The sequence below is a fragment of the Phocoena sinus genome, chromosome 2 (assembly GCF_008692025.1).
Source record: "Phocoena sinus isolate mPhoSin1 chromosome 2, mPhoSin1.pri, whole genome shotgun sequence".
In the NCBI taxonomy this organism is placed as follows: Eukaryota; Metazoa; Chordata; class Mammalia; order Artiodactyla; family Phocoenidae; genus Phocoena; species Phocoena sinus.
Genome location: NC_045764.1, coordinates 137,211,019 through 137,233,516, shown reverse-complemented (window position 1 = coordinate 137,233,516; position 22,498 = coordinate 137,211,019). Strand labels below are relative to the sequence as shown.

The following is a 22,498-nucleotide window of genomic DNA, read 5'->3' as shown; positions in this document are numbered from 1 at the left end:
CGAGGTCAAGGAAGATTTTGCTTGAGCTCTTTGCCTGTCACTTGTTTAATGTAAACAAAGAACTAGTCTTCCCCCACCCCCAGCCTCTCATACCCTCCCTCCCAGATTTTTATAAACAAACTGGTGTTGGGAAAGGCTGCACAGGGAGTCGGGGTGGGATGGGGTACGAGGGCGACCGTGGAAGCCGAGTGGGTCATTAAAGTGGAGGACAGAGGAACTGCGGCATTTGGGGCGCAGGAGCTGTCGCGCTTTTGGTTTAACTGCCGGGTGGTTGAAATATTTATTACCCGTAAAAGAGCCCGAGCTGGGGCTGAGGGTTAAATCCTCACACTGGTCAGATCGGTTGAAATGTAAAAATGCAGCTTCTTTCTACTCTGCTGCAGTAACTGCTTTGGGGGAAATTGTTATAGGAAAAGAATTTTAAGAAAAGAAACCCATCATCGTTAAGTATTTCTCCAGATTCAGAAACCTTCAGCACTGCTAGTAACTGGAATTAAAAACAAAAACAACAACAACAACAAAGAACCCCTTTCTAGACCAGGATAAAGCTGATAAGGAAAAAATATCTTAAAAAGAAAACGAAAAACTTTACAATACCTGTCCATGGGAAGCTTTGGACCAATTAAAATAAAGTAAATCTGTGTGAAGATTTGGACCAATTTCCAGCAAGTGATCATCAATGAATTGATTATTCACAAAGAATGATTATTCATAGTTAGGTGCCAGCAGGTTTCAGATAAACATTTAAAAAAATCTTTTAAATAATGTGTCACCTCTTAAGATGCTAAAGTGAAATTATATAAATAAATCAACAAATTGGTGAAACAGAATAGTTACTTTATAATGTAACCCTTAGGCAGCATGTTACTTTAAGCAAATTAGATGTACTTTAAAGGCTTTCACCAAAGCAGGAAGAAAAATCCTCCATCACTGTTTGGCCGTCTCTTTTTTGCCACACAATTAAGCATTATTTAAAAAGTATTTGTAAAAAGAAAGTTTAGTTCTTGCTAAGAACTATGTTTATGTTATGTTACCCCCCCTTTTTTTTCCCCTTGAGAATGCAGAATGGACCCTTCCTTCTGCTCTTAGGCATCATTTGAACTGCTGAGTGGTGTGGGATTTTTAGAATCTTAAATTCCTTCACATCATTCCACTAATTAGTCCTTTTCCTTCCCTCTTAGACCTGGAAGCATCAGCTTAAGAGATAAAATTTGCCAGCTATTTTCTTCAAATGCTGGTCTAGACAGCTGTGTAGTTAGGATGGAGTCTGACTGGGGAACAAAACTGGAAATCTATTGATTTTTCGTTGAAGAGCGATACTCCTTAGCAGATTCAGGGCTAGGGTGAGGCAAGAGAGGCACCAGATGCTGTGCACTTGCTTGACCTTGAGAGTGAATGCCTCTTTAAATTTTGTAGTCTAGATGCCTCCCTTCTCTTTGGAGTCCTGGTCCTGCTTCTTGGCATTCTAGGAAGTACCAGGGCCTCTAGGAAATAAAATAGAGCCTTGAAGAAGATCTACCATCCTAGCCTTTCAGGACTCACAGAAGGGCATTTGGTTGCTTTCCGGAAAAACACCAGCTTGATCACAAAGACTTCCCCACTCCTTCCATGTAGAGCTCTTGTGCAAGAGAGTTTTGATTGTCAACAATTCTCTGGATAAGGGTCCCGGTACACAAAGACAACCATTTATACAGCCCAAACGAGGCCAAATCTGTTTACGTGATTTAGAAACTAAAAATCAGCCCTTATTCATGTCCTGGGCTCTCCCCATGTATCTTGCCATTTGACTGCTTTTTGTCTTCCATGACTTCACTTATTTTTGTTTGGTTTGCACATTGGCACTTCTACCCAAATAAGTTAGCAGGCTTCTGAACCAAAGAGCATCTGCTAAGGATGGAGAGGCAAATTGAAAGAAGTCCAACGGTGGAAGTGAGGGCGGGTGCTCCAGGAGGAAGTTCAGCTCAAGTGATTTAAAGATCAATGTCAAATTTTAGAATATGCAATCCATTTCACTAGGAAGAAGCTTAGAGACCCTTCCAGGTAGCATTTACTTTTTTAGTGCTAGGACAGTAGGTGGTTTGTTTTGTTTTGTTTTTGGTATGTGTGTGTCTACGTGCCTGTGTGCACCTGCACACTTTGGGAGGACAGATTTAATCCTGAGAATATTTGATATTTTTAATAGAGGCCATTACAGGACAACGAGGCTCTAGATAACTTGTTTCATGTTCAATACAACGATCAGATTTTTAAAATGCCAGTCCTTTCTCTGCAGCCTTCTATTTGACCTCACTATGTGACATGATTACATCCTTTCCCCCATCTCAGTATCCGTTTTGTTGAAAACAATGCATTTGATTAAAACCTGCTTCTGCGTTGAGAAGATGCTAGTCTAGTTATTACAACCTCTCCTATCTTCTTTTGTCTTATTTTAGTACAAGTTCAATACTAAATGCAGTATGTGCTCACTTGCATGATTATGGGTACCTACTGCTTTTGTACGGGTGGGGGGCCTCAAAGGAGATGGAAAACCTTTCTCATTGCAGAGCCTCTGTTGGAATAGTCTTGCATTTTTATAAAATAGAACTCACTATTGAGTTCCAGAGTTTGGCTTCCAAAATTGTTCCTGAAAGCCGAGTGAGTATCAAGTGGACAAGCCATAGTTAGTTATCTGTGCTGGGGATGCGAGGGAGTTGCCTTATAGAGGATGATCATGTTGCCAGTTTCTAGGTTTAAATATGTCACACATGCATGCATATGTATGTACATACATACACACATGCACACAATTTGACAAGGAAGTGGTTATGGACCTACCTTGGGGCTGTTTTAAAAATATACCAGGAGACATCAGAAAAGGCAAAAGATACAGAGAAGACTCTCCTGAGACCATTTGCACAAGGACCCCTACCTGGGTTCCCAAGAGAAAGATCTCTCTGTTTTCTTTTTAGGAATCTGAGAGCAGTTCTCTTAATTAAGAAAGGTTGCTCACCAGGTTTTTATTGTTTGGCTTCTTCACACAGAACCCATCGGCTTCACCCTGCACCTTTAGAAACAGCAAGTTCTCTGGATACAGAGAAACCTACCATGCAGTCTCTTAAATAAGTAAATAAACAACATATATATGTTTTGTTAAAAAAAACTTTAAAGCAAAAGTTATACATATGTAACAGCGTCCTTTCGACGTGAAATACCCACGGGAGATTCAGGGCAGGCTCTCAGCGTGCAGTTCGGGTTCCGGAGGCATCTTTGCAGCAAAATCCTTGGGAAAAAGCAAAGCAAGGAGAACGTGAAGCTGGGTCTGGCCTCACCGCGGCCCTTGTGGTAGCAGCCGGAGGGCGCCAGTGGAACGGGTCAGGCCGCGGGGCGGACACGGCAACCCGAGCCCGCGGGTCCCTGGCCACCTGGATTCGCAAGCGCTGGGTTGCTTGGTCTCTCGTCCTTCCTCTCTCCTTCATTTTGTTTGTCTCGTTTTTTACACCGAATTCTGTTTCTGAGAGTGCTGGGCAGGCAGCTCAGATGTCGCACTCGCTGTCGCTGGACGTGATGGAGATGGCCGAAGTGGCTGCCTTGCTGGACAGGCTGGCGGCCGGGCTGGCGGCGGTGCCCAGCACCTCGGGCGTGCCCTCTTCCTCGGCCCTTAGCGCCCGGCCGGGGCCCTGCGACAGAACCTGCTGCTGAAGCCTACGGGGAAGGAAAGGAAACGAGTCACTGTGTGTAACATAGCCGCCGGTACCCCCGTCCCCCGGTCCGCATCCCTTAAGCCCAGCAGTCAGCGACTCTCCCTCAGACCCGGGCAGTTAAAGCGGGTAAGACGAGGCAACAGAGGCCGGGCAGGAGGCATGCGGCGGCTGTTCTGTGGAGCCCTGCGGTTGCCCCCTCCTCCTTCTTAGTCCTTTCTTGGCTCCCTATCTCCCCAATCTTTGGGATGCTGTGCTCGCAAGGTCGTTCCTGGTGTTGGTCACCTTTGGGAGATTTACAATGCTCTCAGGATAAATGAGGTGTGGGTGACAAGGAGAGGTCAGGCTCTGGGACAGGAGACCCCTTTCCCAGCCTGCGTCTGCCTAGGGCATACGCCTGTGTGAGTGCCCCCGAGGCCGGCAAAAAGGGCGGCCTGACGGTTCCACAGAGGCTTTGGACCTGGGAGAAAAGTCTGGGTTCTTGGTAAAATATTTGGCTGATTGAAAGCCACATGCTGGGGAATGAAAAACCTCTGCCAACTAGTTTGTCGTTTTGAGACAGGGCTGCCCACACGTGGGAAGAGTAGAACTTGACTTTCCACTTCTTACAGACATAAGTTAGAAATTTCAAAGCATTAGAGAAGGATGCATCTGGGCTTTAAAAATGACAACACTAAACTGCCACACTGCTAATAAGCCAGGCTTCACTTAATAATAGGAGCCTGGGCCCGGGCTGACAAGAATTAGCTTTGGGCCTTGGGGTCTGTAATTGCTTATGGGATTTTAATTTTTCTTTCCTTCTCCCTTTCAATGTAGCCTTGGTTTGGTGACTGGAACCAGCTGCTGGAGCAACCCCCAGGCGCCGAGAACCAAAAAGAAAGGGTGGGGAACCAAAAGCCCGGAAGGAAACCCCGACCCAGGATCCCAGAACGCAGTGGGCTCAAAACCGAAGACCTCAATCCCATCCCAATTCCTACGAAATCCAAGTCTCCAGGCCTTGGGTAAGGGCGCGGGGGGTACGGTCACCCTCTCCCTCCCTGGTGAGTTCAAGGCTCAGAGAAGGCCTTTAGGTACCGACCTGTTCTTGGCTGCAGCCGCCCGGTCCCTTTGTCGGCGGTTTTTGAACCAGTTGCCCACCTGCGTAGGGGTCAGTCCGGTTGCCTGGGCGAGCTCACGCTTTTTGCTGGGGTTAGGGTATGGGTCCTGCAGGTACCATTCCCGAAGCAGGTGCCGCGTGCGCTCCTTGAAGCAGTGTGTCTTCTGTTCGCCATCCCAGATGGTGCGCGGCAGCGGGAACTTCTTCCTCACGCGGTACTTGTCCACTGGCCCCAAGGGCCGTCCTCGCAGCTTCTCAGCCTCCTGGTAATGCGCTTCGAGCCACAGCGCCTGCAGTTTGGCGTGTGACTCCTTGGTGAACTTGTGGTTTTCCAGGATATGGTAGAGTTCGCGGTAGTTGCCACCATGGAAGGCCACGATGGCTCTCGCGCGCAGCACGGATTCATTCTTGTTGAGCGCCTCGCAGGCCGCAGGGGCCACAGGCAGCGACCAGAGGAAGCGACCCAGGCGCTCCACGTCGCCGCTCTCCTCTAGAGTCTCGCATACCCCGGCCACTTGCTGGGGACTGAAATTCAAGATAGGCAGCTGGAACATCGAGGCAGTGCCGGCGGCAGCGGAGGCGCTGAGTCCGCAGCGGGACACGCAGCAGATGCCCGCGGGCGCCGCCGGGTGCGCCAGACTCTCCTTGGGGGAGCGGCTCGGGGCCACCAGGACGCGCGGCTCGGGGCCACCAGGACGCACGGCCGGGGCAGCGGCGGCGACGCAACCGCGGGGAGCGAGAGAGCGGAAGGGATTGGAGGAGGTGCCGGCTCCGCAGCTCGGGTTCGGCTCGGCTCCGTTAGGGCACGCAGGCCAGCTAGCGGGCGCCGCTACTGGGGTGGGCGGATTGGCGGCGCGGGCGCCATGGAGACCCCCTGTCAGTCACTGGCCAGCTCTGCCAATCAAGACTGCGACCGGAGCGCCCCGGCCATTTCAGCACCTCCCCGCTCTCGACAGCGCCCGCAGTTCTCCCGTAGATTTAGTATTTTGCAGAACTTGGAGGAGGAAAAGACGGGCGAGAGCCGCAGCGTTTCACTACCACCCCCAGCCTCGTTCCTCTCTCTTCCCCCGCAACCCTGCCCCAGCGCCCCCCCCCCCAAAGAGGCAGTGATGCTACAGAAATCCACTTTGGGGCGAGGCGCTGCCTGGGTCAAGAGGCCTCCAGAGGACAAAGAGGACTGGGCCAAATCGAAATCCTCCAAGAGAACTCACCAAGTTTAGTTGTAACGAAACACAAAACTTTGAGGGAGGGCACGAATGGGGAGGGAGGGGAAGTGGATCACCTCTCTTCTTGCCAGCACCCATCCCTGCATGCCTTGCCGGCTGCCAAAGCAGCCGAGTAGGAATCGAATGTGAAGCAGAAGGAACAGGACCCGGGATCTGTAGAAGAGGTCAGTTTGGACTCTACCCCCATCACGTTCAAAAGTCTCCTGATATCATTTAAAATACGAGCTAGGACACTCTCATTCCTGATAACACAGGTGCTGACCATGTAGTAAAACACTTGCAACAAAAGCGGCGCCGCAAACCCCAAGTTTATACTTTTCAGTTTTTTCTCCCCAGTTTAATGGACTTCAACAAATGTGCGGCATAGCCACATCTAGAGTGAGAAGTCACTGGTAGGTCAGGACAGCAACTTAAAAGCTTGTTTCAAAGACCTTTTTAAAGAAGTATCGATTTGCTCTTCTTGCAGGCTAATTTTGCCATACCCTGTGTTAGAATGTTTAACTCTTGAGCTGGGGATAGAAACTCTAACCTTGGCCTTTGGACCCAAAAGTAATTCAATAAAAGTAAAATAGAGAAGGGGGAACCACACCAATAGAGAAGGGGGTGTAGAAAGCACTTCTTAAGCCCCTGAGCCCTGACCCTTCCTGAAGAGAGAAAGGGCCTTCTTGGCGGCTCTGCCTTGGGGCCAGCAGTTGAATTGGCAACTTTATTGATTCTCAGTTGACATTCTCATCATACCGTTTTCTGAGACCTAGGTCAAAAGTAACTACGATATCACCTGGGCTTTTGATAGGGGTTTATTTAGTTTGAAGAAAATAATTGGAAGAGGGGAGTCCAACGAAAGCGCCAGGAAAAATATCTTTGGAGGTCCTATCCCCAGAAAGGAATCAGATGGGAATGTTCGCCCCAGAACTGGACTGGGCCCGGCTGTCTTTTCTTTAGTATCAAGTACAATTTGTATGTGGCTTGTACGGCTCTGGTAAATCAGAAGGCAGATAGATAGCACAGATGGTTGGAGGTGTCGGGTCAGATCATGCTACGCCTGAATGCTGGGCAAACCTCATTCTGACGGAAAACCCTGATATTATTTTCACAGATCTTCACAGTTCACTCAAAAAAAAAAAAAAAAAAAAAAGCAGAGAGGAAGAGAAAAGCCCTGCAACCATTTACATCATTTCTGTGAGTTTGCTGCCGCCTCAACGGAGAGACTTTCTTTTCTAAGAGCTTATTTTCATGAAATGCGACAGGCAGAGGCAAAATGGAGAGGGTGATGAGGATAATGTCAAAGCACAAACCTTCTCTAGCTGGAGGAGACTTCCGAATCCTCCTCAAGGACAACTTTTAGTGAGAAACATCACAAACGAGGGCCAACAATGCACGGTGTAGAGAACCCGGCAGGCGGGGAAGGGGTGAAGAGGGACCCCAGGAGGGTTGCGTTCCCGGCACCCCTGACCAAGGAAGGAAAGCACCCCATTGCTCCAGTTTGCAGAGGTTTCCTAATTTTCCCCCTTTGGGCTCTCTCTAGCCCAATAGCTTCTTGATTGCCCTCCGCGAGCAGAAGCAGCCGCGGGTCCGCGGGACCTTACAGCCCTCGAGCGCAGAGAGGACCCCCAACCTCTGCTCCTAGCTAGCCGCCGGAGGTGAGGAGAAGTTGTCGGTGCCCCAGGGGACCGCGCCTCCGCACGCCTTTTTGCTGCACAATTTGAAAGTGGTGAATTCCGGCTTCTTACCCTAAGCAAGTCGTGTAATTTTCCGAGTCTAGGTGCCCTATGCAAGAAATGGGAATGTTTCTTTCCAGATGTCCCCTTTGGCTTCTGCGTTGTCTGGGGCTCTCTGGCGACTGAGACCAAAAGCCTAGGTTGGCCTTGGTGGAATCGCGGGAAAAGGGCGCTGGCTGCTGCCGCCGAGTCCGAACCCCGCCGGACGCTGTGTCTGGGCGCCGGGGCGGGCGGGTTCTGAGAAGTGTCTAGAGGCCCGGGTCTACTGTCAGGATATCCTGTCTTCACCATCGCAGGGGGCTTGGCTTAATTTTATCAACTCAAGGGGAATAAACTTCTCCAAGGCACGCTGAGGTAGCACATTCGTTCATCAGCTTCACTCTGGGAAGGGACAGAGGGAAGAAATTTGTGAGCCCCCGTCCCTGAGAATGAGGAGCTTCGAGGATTTCCTTAGAGATAATTCCACTGTGAAGAAGATGGCCCCCCACCCCACGGCTGAAGCGCACTTTTCCGGGTTTGCCAGGCGAAGGCTGGAGCTTTTCTTAATTTTACGGAGGGATAGAATTTTACCAATTTTGGAACGTTGCGCCAACCTTGCAGAGAACTCGCTACACCCGACTTCATTTTTCTTATGTGCTTGACCAGGTAACCTGGAAAGCGCAGCGGCGGCCTTTGGCCTCGGCCCATCTGGGCAGGTTTGCAACTTTCTGTGGTTGGTTTGCAGCTACTAGTAGATTTGGGAGGCCTTAGATTCTCACTGGGAATACGTAGATGGCTATTCTTTCTGCAAACTCAAGACTTTTATTTTATGGAGAAAAATATGGAGAAAAAGCGGGTAGAAGATAAATGCCCTCCCGAGAAAAAAATGTGTCTAATTGTTCATTGCAGAGGCGCCAGGGCAAATTGCCTCCAGGGAGTTGTGAGGTTCATACCAGAAATCTTGAGTTCAGTCTAGGACTTCTTGCGCATATCAATCTCTCCCCTCGTTTTGCCCCTTCTGATTTTGCTCTCTAGAGTAGAGGGACACTTGGAGCCCAGGTTACACTCTGCTGAAAGATTTGCCAGTGGAGAGCACTTTGTAGAGGTCAATACATTCTTATGTCTAGTTTCCAGTCTCTCATCTTGTTTTGTCTTTCTTTTCTTTGACTTCTCCTAAATCAAGCCGTAAAATAAATGATGTGTCTTTGTTTTCTTTCCTATACCATTCACATAGTCAGGGATTTTAAAGATATCATAATTGAATGCGTCTGAATTCCTTGCTAAAGACGTTTGTGCTGCATGTGAGAGTTACAGACTGGAAGACAACGAGGTCCCAGCCTTCTGTGTATGTCCATTTTGACTTTGGGGGGAGAGATCTTTGTTTTCCTTTCCTGGGCCTCAAAGCCATGTGTTGCGAATAGGTGAGAATAATGTAAAAAAAATTAAAAATCCAAGATTAGAAAGGTGTTTTACTGCCTTTGAAATTACAGTATTAAAATTTCACACTCATTTATTCATGAATTTAGAATTCTGATTTTTAGATGATACTGTATAAATATAAATATATATTTGTTTATGTATTTGGTGGTCCAGCTCTTCAGATTATGAAATTAATTGAATGTCCTAGTTTTAAAGTACCAACTATCCTAATAAGCTCCCAAGATAGATTGCTGTCTTTCATGCATGCTTCCCCTGACTGTATGTATGCACCTTGTAACAAAGAACAGAGATGCCTCTTTGAGGAATGTTTTGTAGATTTCTTGGTGCTGTAAAATTAACTGGCAAAAAAGTATTACAATCAAAGTATTGATCTAATTTTAATAGGTTAGGTATTTTTGTTATGATTTGCAAAATTATTTACCATCTATTTTTTAAATGATGCAAAATTGCTTGTGTTGTTAATTGGAGGAAATGTTTATAAGTTTAAATGTGAGGAAATGTACCATTTGAAGGTATTGGTTAATTAGCAGTAATGGTTTTTTAAAATGTTAGGCTGACTATGTAACTTTGTTTTGACCTCCAGTTTGTTGCTGCTTCTAGGCATTTGGATGATAATTTATATTTAAGCCAAAGACTATATTGCAAGTTATACCCCTTATTTAAACTATGGTTTTAAATTCACTTTTCTCTCTCTCTTCTGCTTCTGTGAGGGTAAGTCTAAATCTTCAGAGGGCTAACCACACCACAGCATAGCTTGCTTAGGGCTATGTATCAATAGGTTCTTATGTGAAGGATTAACTCTTAAAAATGTAACCAGCATGTCATTTATAAACACTTTATTATCAGTAATGAAACATTAGTTGAATGACTGAAAGAATAATTTGTAATTCTCTACTAGAACCTTGTTTTTTTCCACTAGCAGGTTATTTTTGACCATTTTCAAATCTAAGATCAAAGTATCTTTCTAAAATACACCTAGACACCTTATAATTCAATGAAGTGAAAGAGTGTAAATTTGTTTATGTCTTCTGGCATGAGTCAAACATTATTCACATTTGATTTTATGTATTGTATGTCATATATATGCATTAATTACATGTATTATATGTGTAATAAATGATAATCTCCTTCCAAGTAGTGTAAAATCAAATAGAAACATTAGCCTCCAATAAATACCTTAAATTCTGCATTAATCCAGTTCATTAACAGAAAATACTTTTAAAGAATTACATTAAAAAATATAATTTTCATGGCATCTTACCCTTCAAAGTAGCAAATCTCAGGAAGGCAATTATACCCCCTCTTTCCAGGGGACATTAGGCAATGTCTGAAGACATTGTTGGTTGTCACAACTGGCCCTGAATGCATGGAGGCAGAGATGCCGCTAAACATCTTACAGCGAATCGCCACAGCGGCCCCCACCCCTAACCAAAAATGTCAGTAGCATCACTGTTAAGAAACTCTGCTTCAGAGGAGCTCAAAATAATCAACAAGACACAGACATACAAAACCTGCTAAAATTGTTTATTTTGGAGTTGAAGCACTTTTAAAGGAATCAGTGCCCTTTTAATTTCATCTTGGGTCTAGGCCACACCTATAAAATCTTTTCCTAAGGACCCACTGTAATTTTGTGTAATTGATACTTATGGTGACTGAATACTTATAAATTTAGAAATATCTCTGAGGAAAGTGGAGTTTTGTTTCTGTCTATGTTCTTTGAGTAACTGGTGGGACAGACAACAATGGTTGAAAGTTATTGCTCAGACCCTCTCCATTTTACAAGTGAATAAAATACGAAGGCCAAGAGGTTAAATGATTACTCATATTATACAACTAGTTAGTGGCAGATATACATTTAAAACACAGATGCAATCCTCTATTTATCACATACCTTGCTTTCCCTACCCAAGGAAGATGGTATAATTCCCATTGAGTTTGAGGGTGAGGATCTGAATCACACATGAATATTTATTGGTGGCTGTCATGTGTAAGGTCCTATGCTATTTCCTGATGTTGTGACTTTCATAGTTTGATGCACACTAGTTCATGGATCTCAGAGAGGTTGAAACTATTCTGGGTCTTGTCAAATGGGGTACCCTTGCAAACCCTAAAAAGTCCTTGAATCTCAAATGTGATTCTCCGACTTTAATTATCTTCTTTGTGGGGTGGGAATGTTGGAGTCTGGGTTTATTGAAGACCTTTCTGAGTCATCACGCTGTATGCTGGCAGGAAAATGGAAGTGAATTCAGGTTCATTGGGGAGAAGAGACTGGACTTGAGGTGCTGTAAGGCTTGGTTTAAGTAAAAAAACCTCCGAACTCTTTTGTCAGGTCTTTCAAAAGAATAACAGTGATGCTCACTAGCATTTCTATAATTAACAAGCTGTCAACATTTCTATTACAACCACAGAAGTCTATTACAGACAGAGAATTGTGATAAATGTTTCTTTAGGTCTGAAATGTTAGCCTTCATCTTCTTTTCAGCCTAAGGCAATTTTTCAAACCAATTTTGTTTCAATCATTTTGGATCAGTTGTGTGGTAATTTTGGAAGTGCAGATGCTCTAGGCCCACCTATTGAAATAAAGACTTTTAAATGGAAACACAGAGAGGAGTCTGCTTAAGCCCCAGTGGGGACCAGCTGCAAAGCTCTGGCACGGAATTATATAGGCAGACAGTGACAGTAGGTTTAGAAAAAATTAAGAGGCAGAGAAATGTGTGCATGTTTCCTTTAACAGTAGATATTTTCCCCCTCAGATCCTTCACACTACGGAATTTTAATCCTCTCTTTTTTCTGTTCTGTATTTTATCTGTTACTTTCCCTATTATTCCTAGGTTTTTGTGAAGTTAATGTAAGAGAATTTGTCTTTACAGTGATTAAAATTTGGGGCTGAACTGATTTTTTTGGAATTTTAATATTTAATTTTAACCTTCATTTAGTTAAATTTTCTTTCTACCCCTCTCATCTCTTTTCTGCTTGACCATCTTTTTATCCTTGTCCTTGAAATAATAATTTAGAAGTTCTGCAGTATTTTCTAGTCCATCAGTGGTTCTCTCTCCTTTCCTTGCTCTCTTAATTGTTACATATGACTCTATCATTGTCTATAAACGGGACACTTAATATCTTCCCCATTAAGATGCGCTGTTTTTCCTACCATGGCATTACTTTCCCCATTGTTCTCGCCATCCAAATAGGATTAGACTTTTACAGTATTTTCACTTCCCCACCTTCCTCCTCCTCTGTTACCCCGATCCCAAAGTTTTCTGAAATGATGTAGTACCTAGAGTTTTCCTTGTAGTGTATCCCTTCGGTTTTAAAAATACTTATTTAGCAATTATGTCACACACTTCTAGAGAGTCTATTCTTATTACACACACATACAGACACATATTCCTCTCCATTCTTTCCCTCTGCTATGGTTCATTTGTTGATATTTAGATTTCTTTTTTCTCATGTATTTTCCTCACCTGGAGTGTTATTTTTTCCCCTACTGGAAATACCTTTTGTGTTTTTCTCTTTATAAAAGCAACACATGCTCACTGCAATAAATATCCATATACTTATGAAGTCAAAAGTGAAAGTTTTTTTATAATGTCATTATTCCATAGATAAATCACTATTAGTGCTCAGTGCATATCCTTATATACTTTTGTTTTTCTACACACAGAGATACAGATTTTTTTCTTTTGACAGAAATGCTGTCATATTATCCATACTGTTTTTTTTAGCCTTCTTTTTTTATGCTAACATTTTATGAACATTTTTCCTGATAATAAATACATGTTACCATTTTGAATGGCTGCACTGTATTCCACAGCATACATACCGTAACTTATTTAACCAGAGTCCCTATTGACGATCGTTTAAATTGGTTCCAAATTTTCACCATTATAAACAGTGGAACAATGAGCATCTTTATGTATTGTTCAATTTTTCCTTCAAATTCTTGGAAGTAAGATGAATGGGTTAAAGGGTTTACATATTTAAAAAGTGATATGTATTTCCAAATTGTCATCCAAAAGGATTTTTACCAATTTTTACTTATACCCACACCGTGTGAGTGTCATTTTCCCCCACACCCTGGCCATTATTCTTCTTTTAAATCTTTGCCAGATTGATAGATGAAAAATGGTTTCTTTGGGACTTCCCTGGTGGTCCGGTGGTTAAGAATCCGCCTTCCAATACAGGGGACGCGGGTTTGATCCCTGGTCGGGGAACTAAGATCCCACATGCCCAAGGGCAACTAAGCCCGTGCGCTGCCATTACTAAGCCCGCGTGCAGCAACTACAGAGCCCATGCTCTCTGGAGCCTGCGCGCGACAACTGTGCGACACAACAAAGAGCCCGCGCACCACAACGGAAAGATCCCATGTGTCACAACTAAGACTCTACACAGTCAAAAATAAAAATAAATAAATAGATATTTGAAAAATGGTTTCTCATGTTTTCAAAATAGCCATTTCTTTGGTTATTAATAAGGTTATGCAGTTTTACATATTTACTGGTCATTTGTATTTCTTCTTTTGAGAATTTCCCAATTCTATCCCTTGATTTGGGATGTTTATTCTTTTTATTCATTTGTAGTATTTCTTCCAACATTAAGGATGCATTTTTTTTTTTTTTTTTTTTTTTGCGGTACGCGGGCCTGTCACTGTTGTGGCGTCTCCCGTTGCGGAGCACAGGCTCCGGACGCGCAGGCTCAGCGGCCGTGGCTCACGGGCCCAGCCGCTCCGCGGCACGTGGGACCCTCCCGGACCGGGGCACGAACCCGTGTCCCCTGCGTCGGCAGGCGGACTCTCAACCACTGCGCCACCAGGGAAGCCCAAGGATGCATTTTTTCCTGTCATATATTGCAAATATTTCTTACTGCTTTTTCACTTGCTTTTTCACTTTATGGTGTTATTTGTCCTATAGTTTTTGTAATATTCACATAGTCAGATCTATCAAATCTGTTTCTGTCTCGGGTGTTATACTTAGTGCAGTGTCCCTTCCATGTTATAGATAACGTGTATTTTCTTCTCCTGCTCTTTCTAGATTAAAAAAAAAATTAAGCCATCTGGATTTATTTTGAGGTCTCATGGAAATTTGGACTCTAACAGGTTTTTTTCTCCCTTCAAATCATTTTCTAATTCTTCTCCCTCCCTCCCTCCCCCCCCCCTTCCTTCCTTCCCTGGACCAAAAAAAACTAGAAACGCATCCCCTTTCATCCCTGGCCCCATTTCCTTTCTAGGCCCCTTCCTCCTTCAATCAAAAGAATGTAAACTTTTCTTTGTGACTTTTCTTCCCCTTTCTGCTTCAGCTAATTCACCTCAGGCCTCAGAATGTCCTGGAAACCTCCTTCCGTTCCAGACCTGGGTTTGTCTTCTGACAGCCTGGGTTCTCTTCTTTCTCTGGCAGTCTTGCTTGGCCTGGGTGTGTCTAGACTGTGCTTGTTCTCAGAATGTTAAGAGGGTGGATGCAGGTGGGGTTGCCTAAGGTGCCAAGAAGACTTGCGCGGCTGGAAGAAGACAGGAGCGAGTGTGTCACCATGCGGGAGAGGGAAGCTCTTGACCTGAGCCTTAAGGACTTGTTGGGATGGGCAGAGATTCAGGTTGGAGATAATGAATTGGTCTGGAGACAGTCTGGAGATTAAAACCAGCGCTCTAAGAGATTTTTTAGACCAAAAAGTGCCTCTGTTGTATATTTCCCAGAGTTTAGTTTTACCACCTCTGAATCCTGCCATTATTTATTGATTGATAATTCTTTTCCCACAGATATGAAACTCCACTTTTTTTTTTTTTTAATTTTTTTATTATTTATTTTATTTATTTATTTTTGGCTGCATTGCATTCCCGTTGCTGCGCGCGGGCTTTCTCCAGCTGCGGCTCGTGGGCTGTAGGCACGCAGGCTTCAGTAGTTGTGGTGCACGGGCTTCGTTGCTCCGCGGCATGTGGGATCTTCCCGGACCAGGGCTTGAACCCGTGTCCCCTGCATTGGCAGGCGGATTCCCAACCACTGCGCCACCAGGGAAGCCCTGAAACTCCACTTTTATCACATATTAAATTTCTATGTGTACATAGGTATTCTTTTGGACTTTCTTTTCTCTTTCACTGATATGTCTATTTATTCCTATGGTTCCCCTACTGTCGTTCAAATACATTTTTTTTTTTTTTTTGCGGTACGCGCGCCTCTCATTGTTGTGGCCTCTCGCGTTGTGGAGCACAGGCTCCGGACGCGCAGGTTCAGCGGCCATGGCTCACGGGCCCGGCCAAGCTGCGGCATGTGGGATCTTCCCGGACAGGGACACGAACCCGTGTCCCCTGTGTGGACAGGCGGACTCTCAACCACTGCGCCACCAGGGACGCCCCCAAATACATTTTAATATTTGATAGGGCAAGTTCTTCTTCAGTATTTTTAAAGAAAAATTCTTTGGCTGTTTTGTGAATATTTTCTTCCAGATCAACTTTAAGGTAAGTTTTGTCAAGTCTTTTTCACAACCCCAGATTCCAGTGGAGTTTTCATGGAATTGTGCTGTTTTGCAAACCGGCCCCATACATGGAGGCAGGGAGAGACTGAAGAAAGAGGCAGACCACTCCAGACTGGTAGGTGGCAGGTTTAATAACCAAGGGAACTTATTTATGAGACTTGTCTTGGTTGACCACAAGATGAGTAGATCTCTGCATCTGCCTGCCAAATCTTAAAGTTTATATAGAGACCTTAACTGGGTTCAGTCATGTATTTAGTCCAGATGGCCTCACCAGAACCTTACTCTCTTAAGGCTACATCCATGAAAATGGCTCCGATGTGGGAATGGTGGGCAGAACATTCATTCCAAGGATGGGGAGGAGGTGAGGAGCCTCTGATTGCCTGGGTCTAGCACATGGGTCAGCTGGTTGTCATGTCCTCTTGATGACTTCCTCCAACACTCCACCCCTTGTGACTGGTTCTTATGATCTTACACAGCCACTCTTTCCCAGTGTGCCCTGAGCGGCCAGCAAGGGGTTTCACTAGTATGGCGGTGGCTTGTTTGGCAGCTATCTGGCCATCCGGGTGACATGTACCATTGCAAATTATAGTAGATGACACCTTTCCCAGACATGATACGGCCTTTGGTGTTCTCAGCAGCATAGCAGATTGATCCATGGTGAGAGTCAGGCTGTTTCCTACAACTTCCATACCTTTACGGTATTGAGTGTCTCGTCAGGGGTCCCTAGTCTGTCATATGGGGCAACAGGCCCTACTGGTTGATCGTTCAAATGTATTAAAGCCAAGGCGGTTTTACCTGTTAGTATTTTAATCTGCTGCTTTGATATCCTATTTTTCCTTTCTATCAACCTTGCTGCTTGCCAGTTATAGGGGCGATGAAACCTCCATTCAATGTCATGTTCTTTTGCCCAGTCCTGCATATCATAACCCTTGAAATGTGACCTCCAATTACTATCTATTTGATGAAGGTATCTGTACATGGTACTCAGCTTCTCTAATCCCCTAATGGTGGCAGCCTGGTTTGAGCCGTGGCAGGGGAAAGATTGGGTTAGGCCAGATGCAGTGTTCACGAAAACCAAGGCATATTTAGAAGCCTTACTTGGAGGGAGGGGACCAATATAATCAATTGCCAATACCTCACTGTTTGGGAACTCCAGTATATGGCCCCAGACTCCTTTGGTAATTGCCTTAGGTGTTGTTTAGAACACAAAGGACATGTCGTTACTGCATTAACCAAGTCACTGTATTTCAAGGGCAATCCAGCATCCTTGACAACATGCCATCCCACCCTTATGCTGCTATTGTGGGTGGTCACTCTTTCTATGCAACCAATCTGCCATATATAGTGAAGGGTCAGTTGCTAGGGCTTGTACCTGAGCTAGGGCATCAGCTTCTTGATTGCCAGGGTGTGTCAGTGCCTTGTGAACCAGCATGTGGAAGACAGTAAGGACAGCCTGAAGCTCTTCCAGGCGAACCTAAAAGTCTTTCCACACATCCTGACCCTACAGAGGCTTTTTCATGATCATCCACTCCTTAGCTTCCCATTGTCCAAATCATAGGGTTCATCCCTTTATAATAGCCCAACTGTCATTGCAAAGGGTTAATGACCAGGGTTCATGAGTGATCACCAGCCAAACTGCTCTGAGTTCAGCCCACTGGCTGCTGTGGTTTGTTCCTGTTTCCAGGCATTTGTTTATCAGATATCATCAGGAATTTCCTCCACTGCCTCTCTATAGGCTGCAGGGGCTGCCACAGGAATAGGGGTGGAGGCATTCAGAGCATCTTCATATTCTACAGGACTTAGTAGCACCTGTATTTCTAGAGACAGTGGGCTGGCAGACAGGGTGCTCTTCTGCTGCATATAGGCATGTCACTTAGTCAAAGTGGGAATTTGAGCCATGACAGAAGTGGGTTGATGAAACATATTCTCCATCCACCCTTTGATAGGAAGGGAAGTTCTTACCATGATATGCTGTTCTTTAGTGAGAGAATCTACCCTGAGGAGCACTGTATACACTGTCAGGAGCTGTTGCTGTATGTGTGTGTTGGGGGTCGGGTGGGTATATTGGGTTTCTGCCCCCTTCCAAGACTGGGACCAAAATCCTAGGGATACTTTCTCATTCTGTTGCCCCGGCCCCAGCACCCAACCCAAAGCTTCCAGAGTCACAGATACATCTAACTCAAATGGTAGCCCTGCATGAGAGATGCCCAGAGCTTTAATCTGCTTCACTAATATTTTTGTCTTTTCAGAGGTAGCTTGTTGCTCTCATTGCCAGTCCCACATGTGCCCTTTCTTCAGCAGGCAGGTAAAGGATGGAGGCACCGTGCTACGTAGGGAATAAAACAAAAACCCCCAAATTCCTACAAAAGCTTGGACCTCTTTCATGTTCTTAGGGCTTGGATAGGATTGCACCTTTTCAATCACAGCTACTAGGATAATGCACATCTTACCCAACCAAATAACTCCCCCGAACTCTATGGCCGTGCCTGGGCCTTGAATTTTCTATGGGTTCACCACCCATCCTCTCCCTCACAGATGTTCCAGCAAAGTCTGCAGAGTGTCCTATAGCAGAGGCAAGTCTTCACATGTTAATATCAGTGTAATGGGCCCATTTTACTGTAGTGAGGAAGGAGAACAGGGACAGATATTGGACTACCATCCCATAAGTTACTGTGGGGCTGTGCAGGTAGCCTTAAGGAGATATTTGAAAGGTCTATTGTTGTCCCTCCCACATGAAAGCAAATTGATCTTAATTATCAGAAACCTGTACTGTCAGAGTCTTTTCCTTAAAATACCTTGAAGATGAAGCACTTTTGCAGGAACATTTATATTAATAACATATATTTATACAAAATAACCTAAAGAAAGTTTAACATCACTTCTTATTTGACAGTGCTTCCCATGTAATTTAATATATCAAATAAGCCTAATTAATTTAATTCTCTTTTATAAGGAGAGATTACATATCTCTGAGATGTTCCGGGGGCCCTCTAGAAAATCCCAGTTAGTTCAAGGTCAACAGGACTTTGTTAAGAATTTGATTTGGGGTAAGTTTGTCAAAAATATCAAAAGGTTTAAAACACTTGATTGAATAGGACCATAGGTCACCGTGAAACAGTACCTAGTTATCCAGTTAACCAAAGTGATAATTAGAGACTTCAAAGGCAAATACATAAACTTACGTAGTTATAAAAACAAAAACACAACGTACCTCTTTTAATAGAGAAGACTCAGTTTTCTTAAGTAATCGAAGCCTGATAAAGACAACATGAAGCACAGAAAATTATTTTGATAAAACACAGAATCTCTGTTTTCTAGGCAGATTACTTAAAAGGTGAAGAAAAACCTTTCACAGTCCCACTAAGAACAGACCAACAGTCCAAAACAACTTTGTCCTTTTAGCAGACAAAAAAAAATCGTTTCATTTTTACATAAGTACACTATTGATATTAAAGCTTATTTTTCTTTAAGCCAATTAAATAGAGCTCATTTACAGATTAATTTTGACAACACCCTCCAGAGGTAGAAAAATGTCACATATATGTAACATATATTCATAGACATACATCAACATACAGACAGACACAGAGACCCCATAGTTTTCATTCTAAAACTTTAACCAAGAATCAAGTAGAACAATATAAAACTCACTAATTTATAAGCCAGTTGAATCCAAATGTGTTTCTGGTAGATGGAACAAGTTAAGTTTACTCACTCACATGGCTAAAGCTTTTTACTAATATTTGTGGAGAAGACTTTTAAAATTAAAATTTGTATTTGCCCTTTACTGGTAATCTTATGGAGCTGTGGATTAGATTTTGAGCAAGGGAGCTTCTGTAGTCATCTGTATTTTAAATAGTCTCTTTCCCTCCTTTTTTCTATTCAGTCTCAGGCAATCATGGGCTGTTTTAGTTATCTTCTTAGGTATTTACATTTCAGATAAAATTTACAACTTGAAGGGACAGAAGATGAATGCAAGTTTTCTCCTGGGAGTTTTGGGGTGTATTTCTCTATTATCAAAGTCTAGGGTAATTACTATTTAAAATTTTTCTTTGTATTAAAGGTCGGATGGCATGGGCCTACTCTGCCTATTTCATTGTCAATCACTACAATATCCTCCTCTTTGCTCTCCTCACTTTCCCAAAGATTCTACCTCTTACTGTCCTAATCAGGCTTTATCACAAGCATATGGACTTTAATCAATGGCAGCTTGTGATCTCCTAGCTTTCCAAAATAGCATTCTAAGGTCTCTAACTTATTATTCTGGTCTTCCAAAATTGTCTGCCGCTCCTGAAACTAGCAGAGTAGTGGATAACTGCATGTCCTTTTCTAACTTCAGCTCTTTTTCCAACTTTCTAACTCGAGTTAGTCTCTAGTTGGGCATCGATGGTCAGCCAAACTGCCCACAGTACAGGCCAGCCCACTGTGGCAGCCATTTGTTTCCCTTCTTTACTTAAGTTCTCTCTTAAGTGTAGTTTCTCAAACAAGCTCATTAAAACAGCCATGTTTTGGGGGTGTCCTCATACTCATGGGGTGGTCCACATGCATCTGACATATGGGCCACCTCTCCTCACATAGAGATCAATGGCCAACTCAGGATTTCCCCCACAGATTACTCTTTCTCAAGGCCAATTTATTCCATCTCCTGGCTGGCTCACCAGTTGTTGGTTTGCAAACTGGCCCCCTGAACACAGACAGCAAGGAGAGAACAAAGAAAGAGGCAGACTACTCCAGATTGATAGCTGGCAGGTTTAATAATCAAGGGAACTTGCTTACAAGACTTGTCTTTGGTGACTGCAATTTGAGTAGGTCTCCGAACCAACCCACCAAATCTTAAAAGTTTATAATAGAGGCCTTAACTGGGTTTGGTCACATATACAGTCCAGATGGTCTCAACAACACCTCACTCTCTTAAGGCTTTATCCTTGAAGATGACCCCCACTGTTGGAATGGTAAGCAAAGTGTACATTCCACGGACAGAGGAGGGGGTGAGGAGCTTCCAGTTGCCTGGGTCCAGCTCTTGGGTCAACTGGCGGTCATGTCCTCTTGATGACCTCCTGCAACAAGTTTCATTACATAGATTAATTTGGGATAAATTGCATCTTTACAATGTTGAATGCTCCCATTCAGGTACATAGACTGGCTCTCATTTATTCAAACACTCTTTTATGTCCTTCAATAAAATTTTTTACTTTCCTCATGTAGGAAAAACAGACATGAGAATTGAAAAAGCATCATGGCTTGAGGTTATTATTATAAAGGTCTGAAGTCCTATACAACTCTGTGGATTTTGAAGGCATCATTGTATTACAGCATGGTACAATAATTAACATTTACTATTGTTTAAAATGAATGAGGAAGTTTTTCCGTTGAGTCCCCCTGAGTTGGTAGATACAGATAATTGGAACAGGAAGAGGAGCAGAAAATGAGGTTAGAGCTTGAGGAATTGTCTAGGGCAGGGTCTTGATAATTGGCCTTTCCTATCTGCCCCCTACTCCTGTGAAAGCACCCAGACTGAAGCCTAAGAAATAGTCTTTAATGAAATTGAGTGGTTAGCCTGGGAAGGTATAGGTCTTTCAAAGTGGAGAATTTATGCTTACTCAGGGCTTAGAAATTATGCTAGTGCATTCAAAAATCAGTAAGGAGCCTGAGGGATTTAGTGATATGGTAAAGAAGACATATGGTTCTTCTCTATACAGGGGGAAAAAGTACACTTAGAAACTCTGGGGAAAACAAAATCTGTATAAGAAATCAAGGATCAAATGTGAAACAAATGAAAATATGGCCTGATTATAATCAATTGGTGGAGACTAAACAAAGAAAATTTAATTGATTTTGATGCTTGGAAATTTTTTACTTTTAGATTTTTTTTTGATGTGGACCATTTTTTTAAAATAAATTTTGTGACACTTTGGTTTTATTTTATTTTTTAATATTTAGTTATTTATTATTTATTTGGTTGCACTGGGTCTTAGCTGCGGCAGGCAGGCTCCTTAGTTGTGACATGTGAACCCTTAGCTGTGGCACACGAACTCTTAGTTGTGGCATGCATGTGGGATCTAGTTCCCTGACCAGGAGTTGAACCCACACCCCCTGCAATGGAAGGTGAAGTCTTAACCACTGGACCACCAGGGAAGTCCCAATGCTTGGAAATTTGTTGCAAGTAAATTTCAAATGGCATGTGTAGTGACACGAAATTTCATCATCTCTACTTTTCTGCTTTCTTTAAAAAGACCTTAAGGCTGCAGGCAATATAAACCCAACTCAGGCTATCTTGAATAAAAAGAGAATCTCTTGACTTACAGAACTGACTAGCTGACTCTTCTATATCTTGCTTATGCGTTCATCTGTGTTGTCTTCATTATAGGGCAGATTTTTCCATGTGGTGAGAAAGATAGTTATCACCTGCTCCATCTTTACAAGGTTTTTGGAGTTCACCAGCTCAGAGAGACAATTTTCTTCTGTTATTCTACATGTACCAGTTAAGGAAAGACTGGCCTCAGAGGTGGAGTGCTGTGATTGGCCAGGCCATTCCCTACCTAGTCACATGTCCATTTCTGAGATCAGAGCCCTGTGGGAGCTAGACAGTAGTGTTACTGATTACTGTTATGAAAGAGGAGTTATGTTGTCTGAGAAGGGAGTCTTGGATGTTCTGAGACTTTAGCTCTTTATAACTGATCGAATCTTTCTTGCGAGCTTCTACCCTGCTGGATACCAGGGGCAGTCAGGGCGACAACTTTAAACTTCTGATAGATACTGCCAGTTTAAAAGTCTCTTTTAGATAACAGTCTGCTTCAGAGGTATGCTAAATCTTTTAGATTTCCTTTGCCTTCCTCTCTAAAATGGCATTTTAATGTATGGGGAGTGGAGTAAAAGTGACTTCATTGTGGGGTAGATGGG

The 22,498-nt window shown here is 43.7% G+C and overlaps 1 protein-coding gene across 1 annotated transcript; it reads right to left on the bottom strand.

Moving 5' to 3' along the window:
- Positions 1 to 3,512: 3,512 nt before the first annotated feature.
- Positions 3,513 to 5,405, bottom strand: SIX6 (SIX homeobox 6). Its single transcript, XM_032623732.1, has 2 exons — positions 4,756 to 5,405; positions 3,513 to 3,681 (listed from the first exon to the last, which is right to left on the bottom strand). The coding sequence occupies exons 1-2, from the start codon at positions 5,325 to 5,327 to the stop codon at positions 3,513 to 3,515; spliced, it is 741 nt and encodes a 246-aa protein (XP_032479623.1). The 5' UTR covers positions 5,328 to 5,405.
- Positions 5,406 to 22,498: the final 17,093 nt, after the last annotated feature.